This window comes from Callithrix jacchus, chromosome 11, assembly GCF_049354715.1.
Source record: "Callithrix jacchus isolate 240 chromosome 11, calJac240_pri, whole genome shotgun sequence".
In the NCBI taxonomy this organism is placed as follows: domain Eukaryota; kingdom Metazoa; phylum Chordata; class Mammalia; order Primates; family Cebidae; genus Callithrix; species Callithrix jacchus.
Window position 1 is genome coordinate 10278339 of NC_133512.1, and position 26650 is coordinate 10304988.

The 26650-nt window shown below is 40.4% G+C and overlaps 1 protein-coding gene across 8 annotated transcripts in view; it reads right to left on the reverse strand.

The window, feature by feature from the left end:
• GLI3 (GLI family zinc finger 3) overlaps positions 1-26650 on the reverse strand; it is a 284194-nt gene that overhangs the window by 76909 nt on the left and 180635 nt on the right. For 7 of the 8 annotated variants that reach the window (XM_054237018.2, XM_078342254.1, XM_078342256.1 and 4 more), the window contains 3 exons: positions 14260-14465; positions 11194-11340; positions 6194-6395 (listed from right to left, as the gene is read on the reverse strand). In XM_054237018.2, coding sequence (XP_054092993.2) covers positions 6194-6395; positions 11194-11340; positions 14260-14465 — 555 coding nt within the window. Of the gene's footprint in view, positions 1-6193; positions 6396-8222; positions 8375-11193; positions 11341-14259; positions 14466-26650 lie in introns of those variants that run through there. The other variant, XM_035253237.3, reaches the window with a different exon arrangement.

A 26650-nucleotide genomic window follows, 5' to 3' on the forward strand; every position in this document is an offset into this window, starting at 1 on the left:
GAAGTTCCCAGGGCAAGTTTATTGATTGGAAACCCAGCCCAGCCTCAGAAGTAAAAAGTACACAAATAAAGACCCACATACGCTTAAGTATCTCAACATTTACATTTGGGCATATGCTCTCTGACTAATGCTTTGGAGAAAAATACATTAGGCTTTACATTATGAAAGTGATCTAAAAAGCTGAAAAGCTACTTGCCATTAAGCAGCCAAATAGGTATGACCTCCATCAACGTGAATAGTGGTAACACACTCTCACATGAGATCCAGCTCGTCAGACATGTTAGACGTGGTTAAAAAAAATTATATGTTCATTTATGCATAATCAGTTTCCTCAAAACATCATCAGATATTATTATTTCTATTATAAATACCATTTCCCACCAATCCTTTTCACCGTGCTTCTCGTTTGAGGACTTCTAAGAGAGAAAGAAGTGGGTCTGGTAAACAAGAAGGGGACCCTCAGACCTACCAGGTGGAAAACATGGTTCTTCCATGTGAGTAACCGAGTGCCTTTGACTCAGCCTGCTAACCTCTCTGAACATCAGTTTCCTCGTCTGTGAAATTAAACAGCCTTGTGGAGGCCTCTAGGGAAGACCCTCAGACCTCTGGGCTTCTAGATCTAAGCCACTAGATCTTAGGCCCTTCCTATTTCCCTTAGATCTCTGGTCCAAGATGCTGTGGCGGAACCTGGCCCCTGCCTGTGTCACCAACCTTGTGTCTTGGCTAACCGGTGTTTAACCATCATCTGCTGACGGTTCCTCCAACACCCTACTCCTCCCACTTAAGGGCCTTCATCTGCTCGGCCTTCTTCTTACACAGTTGTAGAAAGCTTTCCAGGGTGGCTTGTCATCGTCCTGTAAGTCACTGGCCAGTCCTGTGAATTAGGCCCTTGGTGCTAATCTTTCTTAACATCTGGGTCATTTCCTTTACAGCACTGATGAGAACCCTTACAAGCTCCTTTGTTCATTCATTCATTCCTGTGTTCATTCATCTGTATATGCTTAGAGGCTTTTCCCTTCCGTAAGTTCTATGAAAGTGAGTGTTGTGTTTCTCTCAGGCATTTGTGTAGCTCCCAATCCCCCAGTACAGTGACTAACATAGAGTTAAACTCAGCTAAATATCTGGAGAATTCATAATTATTAAATGAAATACTATGTAAAACTTCTGCATCAGGTAATGTTAATTACTTTTAAGGAAGTAAATGAGAGCTATCGTTTTAATGTAGTATTAATTATTTTACTGAAAATGGGGGAAGGGGATATCATCTCCTAAGTTTTAGAAGATGGAATGAGAATTTTCAAGATATCAGTAATTTGGCACCATATTCATCTGTTCTTCAGTATGTTTCTCAGTTCATTGGTGTGTTATTTCTTGAACCTAAGCAAGGTGTTTACAAAGCACAGAGCCAAGGAGCTATGGAGGCCGAGCTGACTCCTAACCCTGCCTCCGGCGGCGTCAGTGGACCTGCCAGATGCACCGTTACTCCAGGGTCCTATTGTCGGAGAGGGCTGATGACAAACAAAACAGAAAGCACAACTTGCCTTCTGGTCATCCGGCTGAGCTCATCGGTGTTGGCAGCAGAAAAACCCTGCACAGTCTTGTGAAGCTGGCAATCTTGGCACTCAGTGGGGTGATGTGCAACATGGGAATGTCATTTTCACTGAGATCTCTTTCCTGGTCACACCAGACTTAAAACTACTAAGAATATAAACCACTTTCAATATAGCCATTCGATAGAAAGTGAGAGTGATACCCAGTGGGTTAGAAATGAGTGAGGTACTCATTTCTTCATACCATTTACATTTGCCGGAAGACGACAGAAGATGGGGGTCACTTAAAACACCTTCTCTTCCAGTGGTGGCTCAATTTCTTAAGGAAGAGGTTTTAGCAAAGGTAATCTATTTTAATCTACTGTGATTCATTGGCTATTTACAACATTAGTCTTAACTATGTAGAGTTAAGGCTGTATTTGATAAATATAAATTATCTCGTCTTACATGGGAGTCTTCTGGGTGATAGAGAACCCGCAACTTCTTGAAACAAAAAATACTTTATAACATACTTTGCAGTGTGCATGGAGTTATTTTTGAAAGCTATTTAAATTATGAGATTTAAAAAGACTTGTCATGTATGTCTAGACAATGCATTTTAAAAAATCTGACATAACCAAGTACTTTTATAATATGCCAATGGGCTTTTGTGAATTGGTATTAGTTTATACGATATTTTTATAGTACTCTGGATTATTAAGTAAACATATAAACACAAAAACCACACACAAACTTAAAATAGGCATTTGCTTTTTTAATCCTTCATTTTGTATCCACCCCTCTGTCTCTGTATCTATCAGTCTACAGCCAGGTAATAACATAACACTCATATAGATTGCAACTTTCAGAAAACCAGAATTATTTATCTACCATGTAGAAACTTACTTAAACAAGGGAATGATGAGAATTCTGATTACTCTTGGGAGAGCTCCTTAATGTATTCGCTCAATAACTATTTACTGAATGGTGTCAATATGAGAGAATGCAGGTGTCACAGGGGTGGGGACAAGAGGTACACAGACATTTGCTCTTTGGTGCTTCTGTGCTATTGGAGAGAAATGAATAGTAGCCTACTAAAGGACATATCAAATAGTGGTAAATGCTATGACAGGCATCTCTGACAACAGCATTTGCACCAGAGCATCGATGTGAAGGAGACAGCAAGAGCATTTCCGATACTGAATGAGTATCTTTAAACATTTAATAGCACGTTTAGCAATGTAAACACAATTACTGATGCACTGCCAATACCAACAGCAAATTAGGTATCAGAAAACATGTAAGTGTAAAAGTCAAGTGTGTTTAAATTAACAAGCAGGAAACTGGAGTGCTAGCATCGGTGCCCACTAGGCACGGAACTTTGCTAACTTCACCTTGCAAAGACCCACTGGGCTGAGGGGTAAGATGATAATAATAAGGCTGGGCGCAGTGGCTCACGCCTGTAATCCCAGCACTTTGGGAGGCCCAGGTGGGTGGATCGCCTGAGGTCAGGAGTTTGAGAACACCCTGGCCAACATGGGGAAACCCTGTCTCTACTAAGAATACAAAAATTAGCTGGGCGTGGTGGTAAGCCCCTATAATCCCAGCTACTCGAGAGGCTGAGATAGGAGAATCACCTGAACCTGGCAGCTGGGGCAGGTTGCGTGAACCAAGATCATGCCACTTCTAGCATGGGAAAGAGAGTAAAACTCTGTCTCAAAAAAAAGAAAAAAGAATAGCACCACTTGCTTTGCCAAAGAGCTGTGATGTGAGAATGGTGAGTGAACCTGAGCCTTGCACCTACCCTGTGACTCAGCAGGTCGCAGAGACTAAACACACCTGAAGTCCACTTTCTCTCTCATACCTTTCACTATTGAGAAAGCTAGCTACCTTTCCCAGATGTCTCCTTGTTTCCTTGCCTTGCCCTGTCCTACTCTGGTGCTACCCCTAACTGATTATTCCTGAAGTCAGTTTTTGATCTCACAAAATGAAACTTAGAGCCAGTGTAAGCAAGGCACTAGCATTCCTTTAGCTAAAGAACTGGCAAGTGGTGCCAATGATAACAATGATTATAATCATTAGTTGAGAAGCCGATCTCATCTTGGGTAGTCTGCATTACCTGCTATGTGTGAGAAAAGACATATTGTCCTAAAATATAGCAAATGCGTACTAAAGAGGGAGAGACTGTACTGGGACAGGAAAGATACAATCGAAAGTCTCAAGGCAAGAAAGAAAATGAGGACACAATGGGCCCATTTTCTTTCACCTAACTGTAACAGCCTCAAAGGACCTGACTGGTCTTTAAGTGAATCTCTTCTTTCATCTCTAATGATATAAAGAGGTATGATAGAGCTCCCTGGAGACAAGACGGGCAGTGATGATTTCAAGCCAGCAGACTGACAGTCTCATAAGGACTGACACTAGCTTACCCGGGTGAAGATGAGGACACCAGGAAGTCTGTAAGGACTAAGGACAGGACGCTGGGGTAAGAATAAATCAAGAGAGCATCGTGACCATTTCTGCACCATATTATAATCTATGTCCTTTAGATGCTGTAAAAAGTCGAGAGCTGGGCAGAGAGCAAGAGGCAAGAAAAAGTATAGAAACCAGAGAAATGAATGTTCATGAAGTGATTTTGTGTGTTGTTTTTGTGAATATCACTGTATGCCACATCTCTGCTACTTGGATGCTATGACTTCTAGTCATGCCACGTAACAATTGCATAATTGCCTTAAAGTAACCTCCAGTCCATGTTAGTCCATGACCTGGGAATATCTGCCAGGAATGCAGGCACAGACAGGCCAGGGTTCTGAGACTGGCATGCTTCCATGGGGCCAGACTGGGATGGAGAACAGGGTGGCACAGACAGGTCTGTGATGGCTCCTCTCCTGGATGAACCATCCCAGCTCAGCTCCCCCAGAAACGTCACCTCAGGTAGGAATCTCATCCTGCCATTGCAGATCCATACCAGCTTTTGTAAAATGTGCCTTCTTATACAGAGAGGGTCTTATCTGCAGTTCACAAATGTAAAGACTAAACTTCAAAGAGCTGATGGGTAAGTTAGGTTTGCATAGCTGGTTGGTGGCAAAGCTGGAATCTGACCATAGACATATTCAACTCTAACACCTTTATTTGTGACTGCAGTGGCTAATCTGGAAAATGTCCCAGGAGCCCTCCCCATGCACCGACTGCTCTCATGTGAGCACAGTTGCTTGTAGCTCTCCATGTTTCCACACTTAAGTGACCACATGAACAAAGAAAAGCAGCAGAAAATGACATCATTTAAAATTAGGATTTACCACATTTAAATATTAACTTGTCTACCGAAGAACACTGCTGATAACTGAATAAGAAAAGAAATAAAACTGTAATGGAGAACATTAGGGAAAGACGGGGGGATTCATTATTTTTAGTACATGTGGGTATTTTGCTACTGCAAACAGTTCTTTTTCTGAACTGATGAGGTTTCCCTAACATGTATATCTACCATGAAAGACCCAACAATGAACAACTAAATCTACTGCCCACTCATAGAAGCCAACAAAACCTCACTTATTAAAACCAAGGCTAGTGAAAATATTCGTTAGTATGTACTTTTCAAGCAAGGAATTATTCACGGTTAATAAAACAACAATTCGAAAAGATTGCTACCAACTGAATCCTTGAATTAGTAGCAAAAAATTTAGGGAAAATGAGAGCTAAAGTTTATAACCAGGATTGCTAAATTAATTGATCAGAGTCAATTAAAACACATAATGGATTCAGGAAAATACATACCTGATTGCACTTGCTAATTCTATGTCTCAAATAACCATTTGTGAGCTGGCTTAGTTCAAACAATAAATGATCAGCTGAAATTTGTATGTTAACTTACTTGTATTTCCTACTTATTGACATCAGTCCAAGCTGATCACTAGCAGTGAGAAATGTTTTATGTTCATCATGTTTACAAGAGTCTGTGCTTGTACCTTCACATGTAAGAACAGATGTGACATACTTCATGCAAGGAAGTGTCAAAACACTTTCCATCAAGCAAGGAACGATCCATGGTTAACAAAGGTATGTATGGACAAAATAGGGATCTTTCATATTAAGCTAAAAGTACTTAACAGAAAAACAAGGAAATATTCTTTTGCCAGATTTCCTCTGATAACTACGCCCTCCAAGTCATCGGCACTTATTTTCCATCAGACAAAAAGCCCTGCTGTTCCCCTCTCCCTCCCAAGGGACTCTTTTCTCTTAAGAGCTGTAGGACAAGACTTGTGCCATGACTGCTCTTTTTATTCTGTTCGTGTTCTGTACATGTGTCATACAACCAGGTATGAAGTCAGTTTTTCTCTCGAGAACATTATTAGAAGGAAAAGTCTGTATAAAAAGATTTGCCATACTCACTATCTCTACGAAGTGGATTTCATCATAACTGAATAACTGCTGTTTTTATATATGGGCTATTAACTAACCTCTGCAAATAGAAAATAATCTGAGGCCCAATATTGGTTTTGCGATTCATTGTGATATCTGACCTGTCTCTTGCTATATGCACAGCTTCACGTGGTTTTACTCTTCCTCATAGGCAGTCAGTCCTGAAAATGCATCACTACAGGTGCAGACAAGGGCTGACATTACGTTTAAAAAACCCATAATGGATTCAGGAAAATACATACCTGATTGCACTTGCAGATAAGTGACCATAGGAGCCACTTGCTGAAGAGCTGCTACGGGAATTATTGAGAATCGTGACCAAGGAGTTGGGAGACGTCCTTATCATGGTCTGAAGGTCAAAGCTATGATCGGACAGCGGTGATATGGACAGTGTACGTTTTCGGCTCGGCCTGGCTGACAGCCTGGGGCTGGGGAATCTGGTGCCTGTTATATAAACAAAACAGAACCTAATTACCTGCAGTTGGTCTCTATACCGGTTATTTATTGCTACTTGCCTACGTGGAAGAAGTGAAGGATAAGAAACTGGCAAACTTGTGGTGACAAGCACCTCTCCTCCCCCATGTGATCTACTAGCTACAATTGAGGAAATTAGGGAGAAATATTTATCTTCCAGGGGCTTACCTCGGGGGAGCGCTGTTTATTAATGTGCAAGCAAAATGATAAATTGCTAAACAAAAGGGAGAGACTTTTATGTGTTATCCCTTTCATTTCCAGTGATTTATGAATCTGATGGCTGCTTAGATAGTCCCATCATTAATTCACCACAAGCGACAAAGACAGTGGTTGCCCACAGTTGCAACACACCACCCTCCCCACCCCAACACACACCATGAGCCAAAGAAAAAAAATGAATTAAAGTATCCTAAGATTAAAAATTCAGCTCAGTTATGCCCTCAGCACCCAGTGATTTCGAGAGTTACCTGCTTCACGGTATACTTAAAGTATTACTAAAAAAACTTCTAAATAATCACCCTGAATCAGTGGTTCTCAGGTGAGAGCTATTTTGCCCCCCAAGGGACATCTGACAATATCTGGAGACTTTGTAGTTTTCAGGACTCAGGGGTGCTATTGGAATCTAGAGGGTAGAGTCTGGGGATGCTACAGAACACCCTATAATGTAGCAGGGTCACTCTCCCCACAATAAAGAATTATCTGGTCCAAATATCACCGAGGTTGAGGACTTCCGCCCTACATTCCCCATTATCTAAGAGGATAAATCCCAAGGAACATTTAAAAGCTGGGGATGTTGCTCATTTACAGATTTTCCAAGATGGAGGAGAAACCCTTTCGAGCATAATGAGGTACAATGAGCCAATAGGGCATTTTAATTCTTCTCTGGACCTTGCTTCTCCAGTCTGACTCAATAAAGGGTAACACATTTATTAGAATTTTTAACCTTCAAGAAGATTCCAATGATGAAGTCTTAATCTGGAGTCTGAATCTGGAGGTGAGTAACTCAAACTTAAATGTATCCCAACTTAATACGATGGTTTCTTCCCGAAGAGTTCAAGATTAAATGCCAATTTGCATTCAAATTTGGTAGATATTAGAGATCTGAATCTCAAGACAAAGAGATGAATGTGGCCCACAGGTCCATTCTGCCTTTTTGAAGGTCACATTTATATTACAGAGTCATCAAACTGAAGTTTAATGAAAGAATGAGAGTCTGATCCCACCAGGTAAGAGGCAAACCAAACATAAGTAGTTTTAAGTAAAATGAAGGGTTTCTAACATCTCATAGAATGAGTATACCAGTTTATAGGAACATGGCAATTTTATAGTACCCAGAAAAACTGAAGTATTAGGTAATCTTTCTTAATTAAAAAAAAAATGTCCAGGCTCTTGGTCTCCAGAAAATTCTTTAGGAATATTTTTTTCAATAGAGATGGTTCTTGACAGAAGATAACAATCAGACATGCTTAGAAATAATTTAATAAAATGGGACATAACTAAATAATTAATTAAATAAAATTTAATTTAAAAAATCCACAAGCTGTAATTTAGTAAGTTAGTGCTATCCACACATAAAACTTAAAAACCAACTTGAATGATGAAGGTGGTACCTGCTCAAATTTTTCTTTCAGGCACATCTAAAATGGGTTCCTTCATTTAGAATAGCCTGATTGAGGGAATGTTAGTACAAAATAGCAATCCCAACTATGTGCATATTTTTAGGCATTTAAATCAGCATCTTACTTTTATAATGGCATCTGCCTTAAACTTTCCCACAACCCCTTCGCATTTACTCACCATGAGAGGCTAATTCCATCATGGAAGTTTTTCAGTGAAGAAATATATGTCACTTGCAGTAACTCCAAGGACAAACCAGATTTATTGTCAACTTCCATATAATCCTGGACAACAACTGCCCTTCTCAATGGTACTCAGTGATCACTGGCAGCTAGAAGTTGACAGCACATGCTAGACATCCTGTTAGCCATCCTTCACATCCCTAGAAAATCTCTACCTTTTTACATCACTAATTGTGATGCAAAGAAGCCCATTTGATGCTCTCAAACACCAAGAGCCTTATATCCCCCTCCCAACCTCTAAAGAGGGTGAGGGGCCTCTCAAGACCATTTCACCCCTTCCATGAAACCCTCTGGCTTGCTTACACAGCCTGGCTAGAATCTTTCCTCTCTGTGTTTTTCCTTCGAAGACTGGCTCTTATTTAAGTTTGTTTCCACCAATATAAATAGTGTGGTCTTCAGGGGCCCTCATCTCCAGAACATTCCTTAGAGGGAGTACTTGCTATCCTATCTTTTAGGATCACTCCAACCCTGAGAGGTAGAATTGGAACCATAAACAGATGAGTTTATCCTAACAAGCTACATATACACACTCTGCCCTACATCTTGCTGAAACCCAGATATACCCACCAATCAAAAGTCAGGTGCTCACTGAACCCAGTTTACTGAGGGTTGTGCTAATTAAGAAGTCCTAAATATCTGTAACAAGGGATCAGAGTGACCAGACAGATCCCAGGTTTCGATCTACCACTGCAGATGGACATCCACTGTAGGAACTGAGGATTAGTGTTTCACTTCTTTGTATGGTCGAAATTTCTGGGTAATCTTATATTCTAACTAAATAACTATTAATAAGTGCTACTTCAATTGCTTTAGGAGAAAAGAATATAATGCCTTAAGAACTTTCCAGTCCTTTAATATGTTCTTCCCAACTCCTTAATAACTAAGCAAAAGAAGAGAAACTCAGCATTTGGGGATAGTGATTTGGGATACTCTGTTGAAGGGAGCTGCTAAAAGACAAGGTAAGCATTTTCAAAATAGCCGAAAGAGAAGTAGCCCAGTTCTTCACTGATCATAGAGCTTCCTTCTTAAATATAAGCCAGAGCATTCTTATTGTTCTAACACAGATATCTCCGATCTGGCTTTTTGTTAATTGTTTTGTTTCTCTATTCTAATAAGAAATTCTGACAAAGAAAAAGGAGGTTTATTTTTATGTGATGAATGATAGGACATCTAAATTCCTACTTAATGACAATCAATTTACCATATACTCAGGCAAATTAAAATTCCTTTAATTAGTTTTTACAAAGTAAAAGGGTAGCTTCATCCTTTATTTAGATAAAAACCGCCACTGCCTGACTAAACACATTCTCATCAAATAGGGAAAGAAATGTAGGCTGACCTTCCAAGGATTCTCTCTTATTTTAATTCTTTATTTGCAGATTTTAAATAACTGATTTGCATAATAACGCAACTTTTTTTTCAACAATTGCTAATTGAAATGTGGTTATGTTGAATCTGCAGCGTAAGCTCTCTATGCTACAAAGCCAAACAACAAAACCCCTGCAGAAGATGTAACACATTTCTTTTACTTTCCATGTGGTAATGAGCTTCCTGGTGGATACCAACACACTCTTGTGTTCCGATGAGACACACAAAGGTAGTTCTGGGCGGTGAGCAGACTGAGGCTGTAGATTGTTTACCCCTGTGTGAAACAATCACCGTCTTTCTATTCCAAGCCTCAGGACTGAATCACTAGAGTTGACATAGGCTCACCCTCTGTCACAGAAGAATCCAAAGAGATTGTAGATGGAAAAGCCTAAGTGAATCGCTGCTACGAGGAAAAACAAACAAGACTCCAAGAAAATGCCCTACTTAAAGTCACATTGTTCTCCTATTCAAAGGTAGTGGCTTCTGCTGTTGTATGAGTTGGATGATGCTTTAGGTTCACTTCAGAGCGCCCTGCAAACAGATGTGTCCTTAAAGGATCTGAAGAGATGAGAGCTCTGGAATGCTCTGACAAGAGCTAATTACAGGCTTCTTTGTCTATGCGTCTACATAAGTAACCCACAGAAATCACTACACACTTAAGGGACCCCAAAATAAGTGATAGAACATGCATCAAGTAATCTCATCTTATTCCATTGCTAGGTACTAAAAGTAGCCCCTTCTGATTTGGAAAACAGTTTTAGTTTTTTCCAAATAAGCTATTTGGTAACTGTCGATAACTATTCTGGTCCTTTCATATATTCAGCAACTACAAAAGGTCTTAGTGAAATATAATTGTTTAATGTAAAAAAAAACTTATGGGTCAAACTAAATCATTTAAGGCAAAAACATAAAACCAAAATAGGTATTTTTAAAAATTAATTTTTAAAGCATAAAATCCATGAAACCAAGGAGTGGGAGGGTGAAGTCCATCCATATATCAAATCCTTTCCCTTATTTTCTTATTAAGATAATCACAGCAGGAAAAAAGTTTTTTGGTTAAGGGAGACAGGGTCTCACTCTGTCACCTAGGCTGGAGTGCAGTGGCATGACCATGGCTCACTGCAGCATCGGCCTCTTGGGCTCAAGTGATCCTTCTGCCTCAGCCTCCTGAGTAGCAGGGACTACAGGTACACGCCACTACACCCAGCTAGTTTTTAATTTTTTGTAGAGATAAATCTCACTGTGTCACATGGGCTGGTATTTTTTGACCAGTTAATATTTGTATATCACTGTCAATTACAATTACCTGCATCTGCCAGTTCACTGGTATGCTTGAGCTAAACAAGGAGTCCCAGGATGTCTAAATCTGTGGAAGCTTCTAGAAAACCAAGGGAACCAGAGCTCCAAATGGTGGTGGTTCCACTTTCTCCTCCAGATTGAAAAGTTACACAATCACCTAATCTTTGTATCTTCTTCTCTGTTTTATAAAGTAGTCGCCTTTCCCATTTCCCAAGACTCTAGAAAACAGCCCCGTCACTTACTATCCATAGCGTGAAGATATTCCATGTGGATGGCCCCAGTGCCAGCAGTGGCAGCCGAGGGAATAATGTCTGCATAGGGGCTGCGCTGGCCGGTTAGCAGGGCCATCTGATGATAGTACTCTGCTGGGCTGACTCCTGCATGGGGAGCTAGGAGGAGACAAGAAATTTGTGGTTACTATTGAAAGAAGGTCAACTAGAAGTTTCTCTTGAGGCATCTCAGAGTCCATCACACAACCCACATCAGCAATTCCTTTCATGGCTTATTAGAGTAAAGCTCCTTTAACTCAAATTGTGCTCTTACATCTATTAGAGACATCTTTTATCTGAAGATAAAACTGAAGGAAAAGAATAGAAAAAAGTGAAATGCATTACAAAGTTTTTGATGTTGGTCTAAGAAATTGTCAATAAATCAGAATGATTAAAATGTATATAACGACATTAGCCGCCCCAAATAAAATCATTTCTTATATCAAATCGCTATATGTTTGCATTTCTTACAAGAGTAGACAACTTAGATGACTATGATATCTTTCCAGACATACTTAAAATAGTTCTGTAAGCTTTCTGACAAGAGTGTCTGAGTTAACTCTCACTCACATGAAAAGTCAGGGTTTACCAGTACGAAAAAAGACAGCAGAGCTTTAATAACACAACTGAATGATAAGCTACAATTTTGCGTTCCATAATTTAAAAGCTCTCTTTTCCTTTTTTTCATTACAAAATCAAAAAGAAAATATACCTATCAATCTGGAGCAATTTACTGCCAAGACTCAGCTTTCTAACAGGATAATAATCAGTTTCTACCTGCCAATTTTCGTGCAAAAGCGGCAAGACATTATAGCAGTTCTGAGGGTGGCCTCCAGACTCACAGAGATCTGGATTTAAACTGGCTCCATGAAGTCGTCAGGAGCAAAAGTTAAATGATGTACGTAACATGCTCAGCACTTAGCATTCAATCAGTAAAAGTCTCACAGTTATTATCTAGAAACACCAGCATCTAGCAGTACGTCTGAGGGTATTTTATATTTGTTTCATACACTTTTTATCCACGAGACATGGTAAAGATAGAGATTTAAGGAAAAAAAAAACCTTACGCCACAAGAGAAATATTAGTCATGTTACTTTATTTGATTGTATTAAGTGGATTCTTGAGAGGCAAGAAAAGGAAGGCAAATCAACCAGTCAAAGAATGTTTTATTTATACTCATCATCAAATGCTATGGAAAGCAGACGATAAGAGTGATTTCATTAGTTTAGTGGTATGACTTTCCATGGGCATGAGTAAATTTCCACAAGCCAGGCAAAATTCCAAGTTCATGGTCAGCTAACCTCTCTCTCCCCTTCAGTATATTCTCCTTGTTAGTCATTTCTACCAACTCCCAAGTATTTGATGGAGGTGATTCTCCAGTTCTTCAATTGCAAAATAAAATGTGAAGCAGAAAATCTAACTTCTATTTGGTTTTTACTTTTAAAATGTGAGCAAGTGGCTCATGCCTGTAATCCTAGCACTTTGGGAGATAGAGGCAGGTAGATCGCTTGAGCTCAGGAGTTTGAGACCAACATAGGCAACATGGCAAAACCCTGTCTCTTCTAAAAATATTAAAAATTAGCCAGGCATGGTGATGTGTACCAGTGGTCCCAGTTACTTAGGGGGCTGAGACAGGAACATGACTTGAACCCAGGAGGTCCAGGCTACAGAGAGCTGAGACTGCACCATGGCATTCCAGCCTGGGGAACAAAGTGAGACCCTGTCTCAAAATAAAATAAAATGTGAGTCCTGCTCAAAGAGCAAAACGTATTCTTTAGCTACTCATATCACTAACTAGTAAATTCACTACACTGAATCAAAAAAAAAAGTGGCTATTGCTGAAGGAAAGCTATTTCTGAAAACCCAAGTGAGTGGATGTTTCCTGAGACACTTCACGCAAGCTTCCCACCATGCACACCAGCCTCAGGAAGAAGGCTACACGGAGAATGTGAATCGGGCATGGAAGTTGCATCAAGCACTGCTCAGTGAAATGAAATGCCTGGTGTTTCTCTGAAGCGGAACAGGCAGTGGTGACTTTTGATATCCTACAAAGAATTCATAGCCTGCTACCTGCAATTAATAGGTGATGCAATTCTGGACCTTGATTCAGATTCCAGTGATTGTTGGGCCAGTGAATTTCTATGTGTGCATGAGACAGAAAATACTTTTCCTGAATCAGAGGACCAGTTTATAAGTTGGCACCAGGAGAATACACAGATCCAATTAAGAGTCATGTGAAAAGTAATAGGGAGACTAATAGAACCAACAGGAATTTGATCCTTGAGAGACTAAAATGAACATCAAGTATGAAAAAGTCTAAGCTCATTTCCTTTCCCAGTACATTCTTCTGTTCTCATGTGGCATGGCCAAGGATAGAAGGCACATGCAACAGCCCCAGACCATCATGTTTTCTTAGGCCTTGCCACTCAGAATGTGGTCCAGGTAGCCACAGCACTAACATCACCTGGCAGCTTTTGAGAAGCACAGAATCTCAAGCCCCATCTGATGGGGAAAAAAGAATCACCTTTTATCAGGCTCCCCAGGTGGTTCATAGGCACATTAGGGTTGCACTGCTCTAACAGACACATCTGTATAAATGTGCCTTTCAGACCCACAGAACAGAAAAGTGTTCATCAGAAAGTGAGTAAAACACTCACATTACACATACGTGTGCATGAATGGCTACAGGGCCAGTCTAATCATATGTGAAGCAGCAGAACAGAACCCTAGTTACCAGCAGGGATTTGGGGTCAGAAAGATTTTGCTTTGAATTCCACCTCTGCCCCTTACTAGCCATGGGATGACTGGGTTGCAAGTAAATCCCAGTGCACACTGCTATTCTGACCTGAAAATGGAGATAATTAACACCACCGCCAATGAGGTATTACAACACCGTAATGCAATCATGCATGTAAGGCACAAAGGCCTGGCCAATGGGAAACACTCACTAAACATCAGGTCTACTTTATACACGCCCCGGGTGAGGAGCGGGTAGGAGACTGCGTGACCTCAGGAAGCAGAATCCATCCTGGACTTACCGTCTGTAGGGCTCAGCCCACGAGTTGCTGAGATCATGGAGAGCGAAGGGCTGCTGTGCAAGGAGCGGATATAGTCCATGTAGGGATTAATGTAGGGATGCGGAGGGCTGAAGGGAGACTCGGAAGCGGCAGCGGGGTTCCGGTGCGGGGAGATCCTAATGAAGGGCAGGTCCGGATAGGTCGGGCTACTAGATAAGGCAGAAGGCCTGGGTATAAAGAAAACCAGACACAGGGGTATGCATAAGACAAGTATCTCCACAGGCAGAGGCTTTCCACGAAAGAAAGTAAGATTTTAAGTGAATTCAAGGGAGTCTTGTGGAAAAAATAGCAGGAAAATACATTTGAGTACGATTATCTTAAAATCAGCATGATACAATGCAGGCAGAACACCGCTGTGCAATTATTTGGGCAAATGAATTGACCTCAGAGAAACTTCACTGCACTCCAAAACAGTGAAATAAAGGTCAGCCTATGGCTTCCTCTGTGAGAAGAAATTCTAGGTAACAGGCAGCTGCGCTTAAAGGGGTTGCTGCAATTGTTATTTTCCACTTGACCCAAGTATTGATGTCAGCATTTAAAACTTAACTCTGACTATCACGGTGTTGCTAAAAATAAGAAAGGAAAAGAACAGGACAGGACAGAACACAACACAAACAACACAATACAACACAACAGAACGAAATAATACAATCTCAAATGTGTCTGGTCTAGAAGCCTCACTAGGCACATGGCAGAGCTGCCCATAAGGAAAAAGACTCATTGCGAAAGCCTGTTTAGAATCGGGAAATCGGTCTACTCTAGTTCCAGGAACATGAACGTTTAACTTCCAAGGGTCTCACAGTGATAAGTAAAATGAGTTTTATGGATACGGGTGTGAGTGTTTGGAAGGCAACTCCTCCTCTCTGTGCAGCAGCACCTGGAATCAGCTTTCGGCTCAAGCCCTTTTCCGCGCGACCTGCTGATGAGCCACGTTCAGTGAGCAGTAGTACCTTAAGTGCTCCTGGGTTAGAAAGTTAGAGAAGAGAGCGTTTTTGATCAAGCCCCTGCCTTGGTTATAATGAGCTACGGTAGAATGTACGTTTTTGGTTAATAAAAATAAATTCTAAAACACACCTTGTTACCACCATACCCTGATCTGCTTTGGAGACAGGTTCCTCAGAATCCCCTCACACCTGCCTCCCCACAGCCACAGCCACACCCTGGGACAGCCACTTCTAGAATGGCTAGTCTGCATAACCTCCTGTACCACCTAGTTGCCTCTCTAACAGAGGACATTTGCTGTGGACAATCAGGGGACTGGCTCTGACAGGCTAAACACTTGTGCTCCCCCTTTTCCTCATCCACAGGGGGTGCGGCCATACAAAGGAGAAGCGCTGATAGAGGCAGATCAACTGAGAACAGCAAATTCCTCTTCCACCACTGGCTTTAGGAGTGAAATGAAAGGGAAGGGAAACACATTTTCTCCTTGTAAAGCAAACGCTCACACACAGCCTCGGCCCCCATCACCCTGTCAGAATATAATCTCGGTAGAAGCCAGCTCCACTAAGTGCACAGCACAGGCACTGAAATAAATGAAATCAAAGATCAGATAATGAATTTTCTCTCAGTGGAAAATAAAAGAAGTTGAAATACGGTGGTGGGGGTGGGTTTTCTCACTTTCTCCTTCTGACTCTTTTTTCATCTTTGAACTAAAAAAAAATGAGGCTTTTAAATTTGTTACTCAGATGCTACTTTTGGGAAGCAAAATAAAAATCCAAAGTTTTCTAAATTTACATGTGGGAAGAGTAAGAAATTACCACCAGCAAATAGCTATTTCTTTTCAAAACAACTTGAGGCTTTCATACCCAATCAGAAATTACTAAAATGGCTTGTTTAAATAGAAATACGCATGACTTATTAGTGTTTCCTGTTTTAGCTCTTTACTACAAAACAAGTTAGCTTTCTGTCCTTTGGTAACTCAGCCCCTACGTTCCAGTTAGATGTGTCTGTCATTGGTTAAATCTTATACCATATTTAGATGTGTTTGCTACCTTAGAAAGAACAGGGGATGCTCTAATCCATTCATTCATTCTTCACAAGAAAGGACAAGCAATCCTTCCAATCTGATTCTAGACACAAATTTATTTAATAGATTTCCCTGAGGGACTGATGCCCCAGAATGCAGAAAAGCCATTTCAGAAAGCCAAGAGATGACGCCTCCTGGGCCAGCTTTTGTGATCCAGGAGCAGCTTGGTCTGAGCGACATGAACTAAACAACAGGGTGGGCAATGACATTTCTTACCGGCTTTTCTTGCTTTACCCAAAGATTGGAACCTATTATTTCTCTAAAATTCCAGAGTTGAGATGAGTAGTAAGAATAACTCTAGAGGTCCTAATTTTATTTTGGAGAATTACGCACAGGAAAACTAATCAGCATCTAGAAAAACATAAAACTTATGGAGGCTTTCATTAACCCCAAAGAAAGCCTATGAAGCTGTTTTCTCCTTACAAGAAAGCTGTTTTCTCCTTACTATCAAGTCTATTGCCCCTGCCACTGCTTCACTTGGATTCAAGCCCATCCTACCAGGACACTGAAGGTATCTACAAAACAAGCTTCCCACAAGTGAGTCTCCATGACCTGGTCATATCTTCCCTGGCAGAAGCACAGGGCTCTATGGTTCTTTTTACACACTGCTAAGAAGCAACAGTGGAAAGGAGGGTTCCTCCAGGACTTGATGATAAAGTCCGGGAACTTCAGCCAGCTATCATGAAGGCCTCGTTCAAATGTGTCCCTTCCAGAGACATGCAGCTGAGGAGACAGGAGATCACCTACTTCCAAACAGGGTGGCTACACATGTCTTTAGGCAGGAATGCAAATAAGAAAGCTGGAAGTTAATTGACTGCTCTAAAGAAACAAACTGCCTAGTAATCAAAGGCCATCTGCTCCCAGTATAGGAAAAGTGTTTAATAAAACTTAGGCAACAAGGGGTCATCAGGAATTCTAGATACAGGTGTATCAGGCAGTCACAAGGGGGTCACCAGAAATTCTAGATACAGATGTATGCAAGCTGTGGGACCCAGTGTGGGTGGACCTCAGCCTTCACACCCATCTTCTCCTTGTCCTTAAAGGTCCAGTGGGGAAGACAGCAACCTTGTGGGAGTCTTGGGAAATTGAAATGAGTGAAGTCTCATGTACTGAGCCTAGTATATACTGAAGTCTCAAAACATGCACACATGTATATAAATATACACATACATCCATATATGTAAAATCACATGTGGCATACGAATCACATACTGCGCTAACATACTCCACCAGTAATACACATATACAGAAACATACTTATATACATATGTGTAAATGTATATAGGTATATGCACACATATAGACATATATACATGCATAGTAGAGGTAGCAAATGCAACATACTATGTGATTTCAAACATTGAAATATTAAGACATTCTTTTTGTTAACAGATTTTGTTTATAGTAATTTAAATTAATAGCAAAATTGAGCTATAGTACAGAGATTTCCCATATACCCTGCCTGCACATACAAATAGCCTCCTGCCATTATCAACATCTCCCACCAGACTGCTACATTTGTTACAAGTAATGAGCCTACATTGACACATCATCATCATCCAAAGTCCACAGTTTAGGGTTCAGTCTTGGTCTTATCCTTTCTTTGGGTTTGGGCAAATGTATACAGTCTCATATTGAGGAATCTCACTGTCCTAAAAATCCTCTTTCACCAATTCTTCCCTTCTTCCTTTTCCCAGCCCCCAACCCCAGGAAACCACTGATCTTTTTACTCTTACCATCATTTTGCCTTTTCCAGAATGTCACACAGAATGTGGACTTTACAGATTGGCCCCTTTTGACTGTACTATGCATTTAAGTTTCCTCCGTATCTTTTCAAAGCTCATTTCCTTTTAGCACTGAATAATACTCCATTGCATGGAATAGCTTATTTATTCATTCACTTACTGAAGGAAAGCTTGGTTGCTTCCAAGTTTTGGCAATCATGAAGAAAGCTGCTATAAACATCTGTCTGTGTGCAGGCTTTTTGTGTAGAGGAATCCCCTTTCCATAGAAAATCTGATCACACCAGTTGGCTCTGCTCCCCTCCCTGACAGCACCTTGGAGGCACCTCCTTGAATTTTCCAGGACCTCCCTTAGTAAAATCATAAAGTCACACGAGGTGGTTAAGAAAATGAACTCAGTAATCAAATGCAAGGACTTTGAAGGAACAGGATTTGAATTCAGGTTTCTTCACTTATTCTCTCATTCAAGCATCTCAAGCATCAGTTTCCTTATACACAAAATTGAAACAATCACAGCTCCCTCCAGGGGCTACCGAGGGCTGGAATCTGTGTATAAGGGCAGGAACACAGTTCACAGCTCCCTCCAGGGGCTACTGAGGGCTGGAATCCTGTGTATAAGGGCAGGAACACAGTTCACAGCTCCTCCAGGGGCTACTGAGGGCTGGAATCCTGTGTATAAGGGCAGGAACACAGTTCACAGCTCCTCCAGGGGCTACTGAGGGCTGGAATCCTGTGTATAAGGGCAGGAACCAGCCAACAACACTTCTTTTCTTCTGACTCTAAACTCAGGAAAAAAAAAAGTCCAAACGGCAATTTGTTCCCTAGCAGAGCAGTGGCTGGTATTCAGTTTCTCACTGAAGTTTGGTCATTTATTAATTCTGTTTCCAGATCAGGCTCTTGTGAGCTGGGTTAGCATATTTCTCTAGTGCTGAAGTGTCACAAAAATGAGTTTCTAAGCAAACAAAGCTGAGCACACAAACTTGAACTGCAATAGCCAAACAGCCTCCTGACACATGTAAACTGTCTTTAAATAAAGGTGCTTTTAACCCTACCTAACAGAGCCACCTTCAAATTATTGGCAGCTAAATCGTTTGTCAGTTATTGTGGGGTTTTGTTTTGTTTTTGAGATGGAGTTTTGCTCTTGTTGCCCAGGCTGGGGTGCAATGGCATGATCTTGGCTCACTGTAACCTCCGTCTCCTAGATTCAAGTAATTCTCCTGCCTCAGCCTCCTGAGTAGCTGGACTTACAGACATGTGCTACCATGCCTGGCTAATTTTTTGTCTTTTTAGTAGAGATGGGATTTCAACATGTTGATCAGGCTGGTTTCGAACTCCTGACCTCAAATGATCCGTCCCACCTCAGTCTCCCAGAGGGCTGGCATTACAGGCATGAGACATTGCACCCGGCCCAGTTATTGTGCTTTTAACTGGAAAGCAAATCTGGGAGAAGGTTAAGCTCCTTAAATTTAACAGGCAGACGTGTGTTCACTGCTGTGTGGGGACACTCAGTATTATTATTCAGAGGAGAACTGAATTCCACTGAAGGAAAAGGACAGGGGAGGTATGGAGAAGGCAGCCACAAAATTTCCCATATAAATGACATATATTTTCCTACAAACAACCATAAACCTGGCCTGGTAAATATTTGTCAAGCTGGTGAAAAACCTTCATTTGAGGATTATAAGTAGTGCCAGGAAAAAATTATAGGTGTGTCCTTGATGTACATTTTTAGTAGATACACACAGAAATGAACTGGAGATCGCTGCTTTCACTCATTGTGGCTGTCCACCTCCTCTCTGTCCTGGGACTGTTTGTGGCTCAGTCATTGGAGGTAAACACAAACCATGGAGAGAAGAACCAAAACAACAAGCAAACATTCCGAGAAAAACAACGCCATTCAAAACTGGTCCAAGAGCAGACATTCCACGCTACTTAAGTTGCAGCAAAAGAGTATAGAAATATACCTTTGGGCCTCACAACTAAATCTGACAAACTGCTGTCTGGGTACCAGAGATTCCCAAACTATAGAGGGTTGTCGGGGCTGCAGGGCATGGCTGGGAAGACATGCCTTGCTCCATCATCCCTGCATCTTGGCTCCTGTATGCCAGGCCTCTGTGTCCACTCAGGAATAAGGAAGGCCCCTTACGCGGTTTCTACCCATTTGTCTTCCAAGATGGTGAAGAGCTAATGAGTCACTGGTATTTTGTTTCCATATTGCCCAGTGGAAATTGGACAACTGTATGTGAAATACAATTTCTGATAGAAGGTAGGAATTATTTTGATCTTCTACCAAAAGACAATAAAACAATATAAAGGTGTTTCTGTTTGTGTAGATAACTTGACTTCAGAATAATTTTTTATATGGTCATGAAAATAGATTACAATGAAAAGAGTAGAGGATTCTTATCAGAGCATTTTAAACAATATACTATGATAAACTTAAAAATAAAAACAGGTTGCAGAGAATAACTGGACTTCTTAGTTAGAATGAAATATTATTATATAATCTAATGCATTACTGCCTTTTCATCTATCTTACTTGGCTGCTAAAATGGCAAGATTAAAATCACAGTGTTTAATCATTTGCATTAGCCATTATGAGAGCATTAAACAAGGTTTATATGCCAGATTATTACAGTTTGCTTGCACATTGCTTGGGACACGGTATACATATCTCCTCCATCTCTGAATGACTGCTCTAACTACTAGAAGACTGAAATATGTTGGTTTTTTACATAAGCTTATTTTTTGTTTGATTTTTTTTTATATATAACAAGTAGACATCCTTCTTCATATTTGAGCAGTGGTCTAATAGAGAACAGAAGATAGTTATCCCTTTTAATGCATTTTAACCAATTAATTATTCAATAGACAATATTAATAAATCAAAATTTGTAATAAAAAAGTTTGCTTTTGCCCCAGTGCACTGGCTCCTGCCTGTAATCCCAGCACTTTGGGAGGCTGAAGCTGGAGGATCATTCAAGCCCAGGAGTTCAAGATCAATCTGAGCAACAGAAGGAGACCCCATCTCTAGAAAAATAAAAAATAAAAAAATTAGACTGGCATGGTGGCACACACCTATAGTCCCAGCTACTTGGGAGGCTGAGGCAGAAGGATTGCTTGAGCCTGGGAGGTTGAGGCTGCAATGGGCCATGATTGCACCACTGCACTCCAGCCTGGGCAACAGAGTGAAACCTTGCCTCAAAAACACATATTTATTTATACTATAATAAATATCTATATATTTTTTCCTTTCCATACACTAAAGAAAACAAATATCTAAAATGTTCATGAGTGAAACAGTAGACACTGTCATAAATTTACACAATCCTATATTTTGTTTTTTCCTCTATGCAAAGTAAGCTTCCAGATAACCTCTGCCCTAGAAACACCACGTGATCCTGAAAGGTGCCAATGGTTATGGTGGTTATTTTCCATTTGCTCTTTCACCTCGCCAGGGCCATGGCCTGTGGAGGGTGGAGGTGGTCTTTAAGGTCTGAATCAGCTGGCTTGCCTTCCCTCCAATTTCCACTTAAGGGAAGCACAGCAGGAGTTGGCAGTAGGGGAAAACAAGTCTTCTTTTCCCTCTCGCTAGCTGTGGCTCTGCAGTGTGGCATTGCTCCCCCAAGGTCACTGCTCCTGTAGATGAGCCTCTCCTCTACTGCTCCAGCCCTCACTGAATCACTTATTCACTCCAAATTCAACTGTACTAGGTGCTTTACTATTACTCGTTCGTCGCCTTAACCCTACCCCCACCTCTGTACATATCCACTCCATTAGCCCCCAGGCCCCTCCTTGATAAAATGATTGCGTTTCCAATCCTATTTTTATCATCTCATAGCTATGAAATACCTGTCCATGAATTTTAAATTGGTGTATGCTTTTTACAAATCTACCATTTTAGATTTTAATTTTTAAAAACTACATATATAACCATGCAGATGAACATTTCAATGATGTCTTCATTGGATATACATTTGATATGGTTTGGCTGTGTCTTTATCCAAATCTTATCTTGAATTCCCATGTGTTGCAGAGGGAACACTGTGGGAGATGGTTGAATCATGGGAGTGGGTCTGTTCTCCTGATGGTGAATGAGTCTCAGGAGATCTGATGGTTTTATAGAGGGGAGTTTCCCTACAAGGGCTCTCTTCTCTTGTCTGCCGCCATGTGAAATGTGCCTTTCACCTTCCACCATGATTGTGAAGCCTCCCAGCCATGTGGAACTGTAAGTCTACTAAATGTCTTTCTTTTATAAATTGCCCTGTCTCAGACATGTCTTTATCAGCAGCAAAAAAATGGACTAATCCAACATTTTATTGCAAATCCATTTCCTAATTAATCCACTATGATTTCTGCACTTGGGAGAGATTTCAAGGAGCATGATACATGGTTGCATAGCCCCTTCTCTCAAACAGCCTACATTTGGCCGGGTGCGGTGGCTCAAGCCTGTAATCCCAGCACTTTGGGAGGCCAAGGCGGGTCAAGAGATCACGAGGTCAAGAGATTGAGACCATCCCAGTCAACATGGTGAAACCCCGTCTCTACTAAAAATACAAAAAATTCGCTGGGCATGGTGGCGCGTGCCTGTAATCCCAGCTACTCAGGAGGCTGAGGCAGGAGAATTGCCTGAACCCAGGAGGCGGAGGTTGCAGTGAGCCGAGATCGCGCCATTGCACTCCAGCCTGGGTAACAAGAGCGAAACTCCGTCTCAAAAAAAATAAATAAACAGCCTACAGACAAATGAGGGGAAAGGCTACACTCAAAAAAAGTGTGTATGCATGGATGTGACCTAATGAGCGACACAGCCAAAAAGCATTCACAGGACGCTCCCAAAAGCATCTGGGTCATGAAAAATATGGACTATGAACCAGTACAAGAAGGAAATATGATTTGAATGGAAGCGGCCCCTAAAGGAGAGGGCTAGAATTACACATTAATACTAAGGTGAGGAGTATTTTCTTATATGAAGAATTTAAGGCCTAAGGCTGAATTTTCTGAAGACAGAGAGGGGAAAAGAAATATCTGTTTTAATGATGAAACATTACTTCAAGAGATTTTTGTAAATAATTTTTCTTATTTTTTATTTTCTATTCATGTCTGAGTATTAAAGAAACTTCATATTCCATGAATGAACAAGTCAAGCGATTATTTTTTTAAATAGCCATTTACTATATCCAAGCTATTCAAATCTAACCAATGTCAACATTTTAACATAATTACTTCCAGCATTTTCTCAGGTCTTATGCAATTCTTACCTATTCAAAACAAAAATCACGTTTTGAATTATGCTTTCTTAATATGATAAGTTTTTTCTATTATCTTTTAACTAACTGTCCATAAACATCATTTAAAGTGCAGTGCAAATTAAAACCAAAATGAGTTATTAAACATCCACTAGAGTGTCTGAATTAAGAAGTCTGACAGTGGCAAATATTGATGAGGATTTGGGCCAGTGGGAACTCTTGACGTGAGCACAAGCTGGCACTGCCTCTTTGGAAAACAGTCAGGCATCAGGTACACGCGTAAATTCTTACCATACAATCCAGCAATCCCTTTTATGTATGGGATTGCTGGATTGTATGGTAAGAATTTATGCATCCCATACATGTATGGGACAATCCAGCAATCCCATACATGTATGGGACAATCATGTATGCATATGTGCCATGTACTCAAAGAATCATAGCAGCAATGCTCACTTAAAAACTGGAAATAACCAATACCTATGAACAGCAGAATGGACAAATAACTCATATAATGAAATACTAAACAGCTATGAAAATGAGCCAACTAAAACATAAAAAATCTCACAAACATAATAATGGATAGAAGAATCCTGGCACACATAAAAAAGAATGAAATAATTTCTTCTGAAACAACCTGGAGAGAGCTAGGGGCCACTACTGCAGGCAAAGTAACTCAGGAATGGAAATTGCATACCATATGTTCTCACTTAGAAGTGAGAGCTGAGCTATGGGCATGCAAGAACATACACCCAGAGTGGCAAAAAGGACTTTAGAGATTCAAAGGCAGCAGCGGGCAGGGGAGGCAGTGGGAGGGAATAAAAAATAAAAACTACATGATGGGTACAGTGTACACTACTGGTATCACAGGTGCACTAAACTCTCACACTCTACCACAATACACTTCATCCATGTAACAAAAACCACTTGTACCCCCAAAAGCTATCAAAAGAAAAAATACATAATAAAGAAAATGGGAGGTTCATCAGAAAAAATAAAAATAAACTGAAAAAAGTGGAAACCCGGCACTAAAGAATATAGTGTTCATTAACATTTACATAAAGTTCATTAACAGACAAAAGTCAAGTTCAGTGTTAGGACAGTCAGGATAATGTCTACATTCAGGTGGGTGGAGAGTGTGGAAGAAAGGCTTCTGAAGTGTGGGGATGTTCTATTTCTAGACCTGTTAAGGGGTTAGAAGTTTCCATTCCATGATCATTCATCATAATTTACTGAGCTACAGGTGTACATGTTGTGTACCTTTCTCTGTATTATTCATCAATACTTTTTTAAAAGGACACATGTCAAATATATTGAGATTTCCCATAGTGGTTTCAACCGTTTCAATTAAATTCAAAAAATCAAATTGTTACACATTTTTATTTTTCAAAACTTATAAAATATTGATGCTTTAAAAGGTACCATAAATAATAGCATATTTACTGCTATAAAGCAAAAGTAGTCTAGTTGACACAATAGTCTAAATTCAAAGTGAGCTACGGAAGGCGGGCATCTGTGTATTAATTTGGGAGGGGGCTGAGGCTACTGCTAAGCCAATCGAAGGAGCTTCTTGTGAAGAGAGAGGCCAAACAAACACAAGGGCATTAGTCATGTCCTTCCAACAACCACAACAATGTTATACAAGTATCACTATATGAGAGCAATGCAATGGTTTATAGCTGAAATTGATTTCATTCCTTCCAGGAAAGACTGAAAAGAACAGTGTGCTAAATTTGTCTCTACTCTGTACTGTAAATATAACTCTATAACAAATACAATTTCAAGGTCAAAGAATTAAAAACCATTATAACGTGCAATGCACTGTCATTAAAGACAGATCTTAATGAACACACTGCTGGTTGAAATATGCACTTAGAGCTAAATGACCACATCTCATAGCATGGGACTGTGTTCTGTCCCACTAACCCTTGCTTAAAAAGAGCTCAATGTGTGTCTCAAACTTTAGAATCAAGAACAGAAGAGAGAAAAAAGTAATGAAAAGTGTGTATCTAAACCAAATGGCAGATAACAACTTGTTTTTAAATAACATACATTTTAAATATTTTAATTCCATGAATACACATTATATTTAAAATTATTATTTTAGCAGACCTTTTTTGTCCTCCAAATGGAATCCAAATAGTTCATATAAAGGTATCCTTGTTTCTTCAATGTCTAATAAATGAAGACAATGTTTTCTTACCTTCTTCCCCTGATTACTAGACTTGGTAAGAAGGATAAAATCAGTAACTACTATATAAAATGTTTTAATATATAATGTATGTGCTATATAAATATAAAATGGAATTAGTAAGTATAAATGAATATAATATTCTACTTATAATTATGAAATAAAACAGATTATAAATTATTAATATAATAAAATAAATGTGAGAACTCACTGTTAGAAGAACTAATATGCTATGTCCATCTTTACAGTGTCCACAGACATACCACCTCGATGAGGAAACAGCTGTAGCTGTCAAGAGACATTCAGATGTCCAGTTGCAATTCTTTTCCTACCCCCTAGTGCCATGTTGAATGGGGGATGGAGAGCTGCTCTTACCAGTTGGGTTGTGTGACATCTGATGGGGCTCTGTTTTCTAGACATTTTCCTAACTGGTCTGCATTAAGAATGCACATAGATATTGTCCTTTCCTCTCCTCTTCCCCTTAGATAAGAAGTAGTTACCTTTGAGCAGCTAAGCCTTTTCCCTTAGGTGGTCCCTTTTCCTCCAGTGGAGCAGGCCGTGGCCAATCCAGCCAGGCCCGGATGATCAAAGGAGTCTCTCCTTCCATCTCACTCTCCTGCTCTCTGTAGCTGGAAGTCAGCTGTTCTATATACCAGTTGCAAGATCTCAGGCTAAGGTCTGACTATTGGGGGAACTAGATCTTTAAAAGCCTGCTTGGCTCTCCAGCTACTTAAGCCCAGACAAAAGCAGCAGCACTGTACCATTTACTTTTTAACAACGAAAGATACAGAAAGCATTTAGCCTGGCACCTGTCACATAGTCAGTTCTCAGTAAATGTTGGTCCCTAGAAACAACACCTTCACTCCTGCTGCGACTGCCATTACTAGAGCTCTGGGTTAGTTAAGGCCAAAGTCACCTGGCTTCCATTGCCTTCTTGAGTACCGATTTCCCTGGAGGACCTGATAAGGAGTGAGCTGTCTGGGGCCAGGGTGAGGGCAGCTATGATGTCACTTTGGCATTATTTCGGAGCACCCATCTCATCTTTTCTCCAAACAAATAGATAGAGTGATTTGATTTGACGTTAGTTAAAATGATGAGAATTATTTTCCCCAAAGTAAATCCAAGAGCATAACAATTCTGTAGTTTT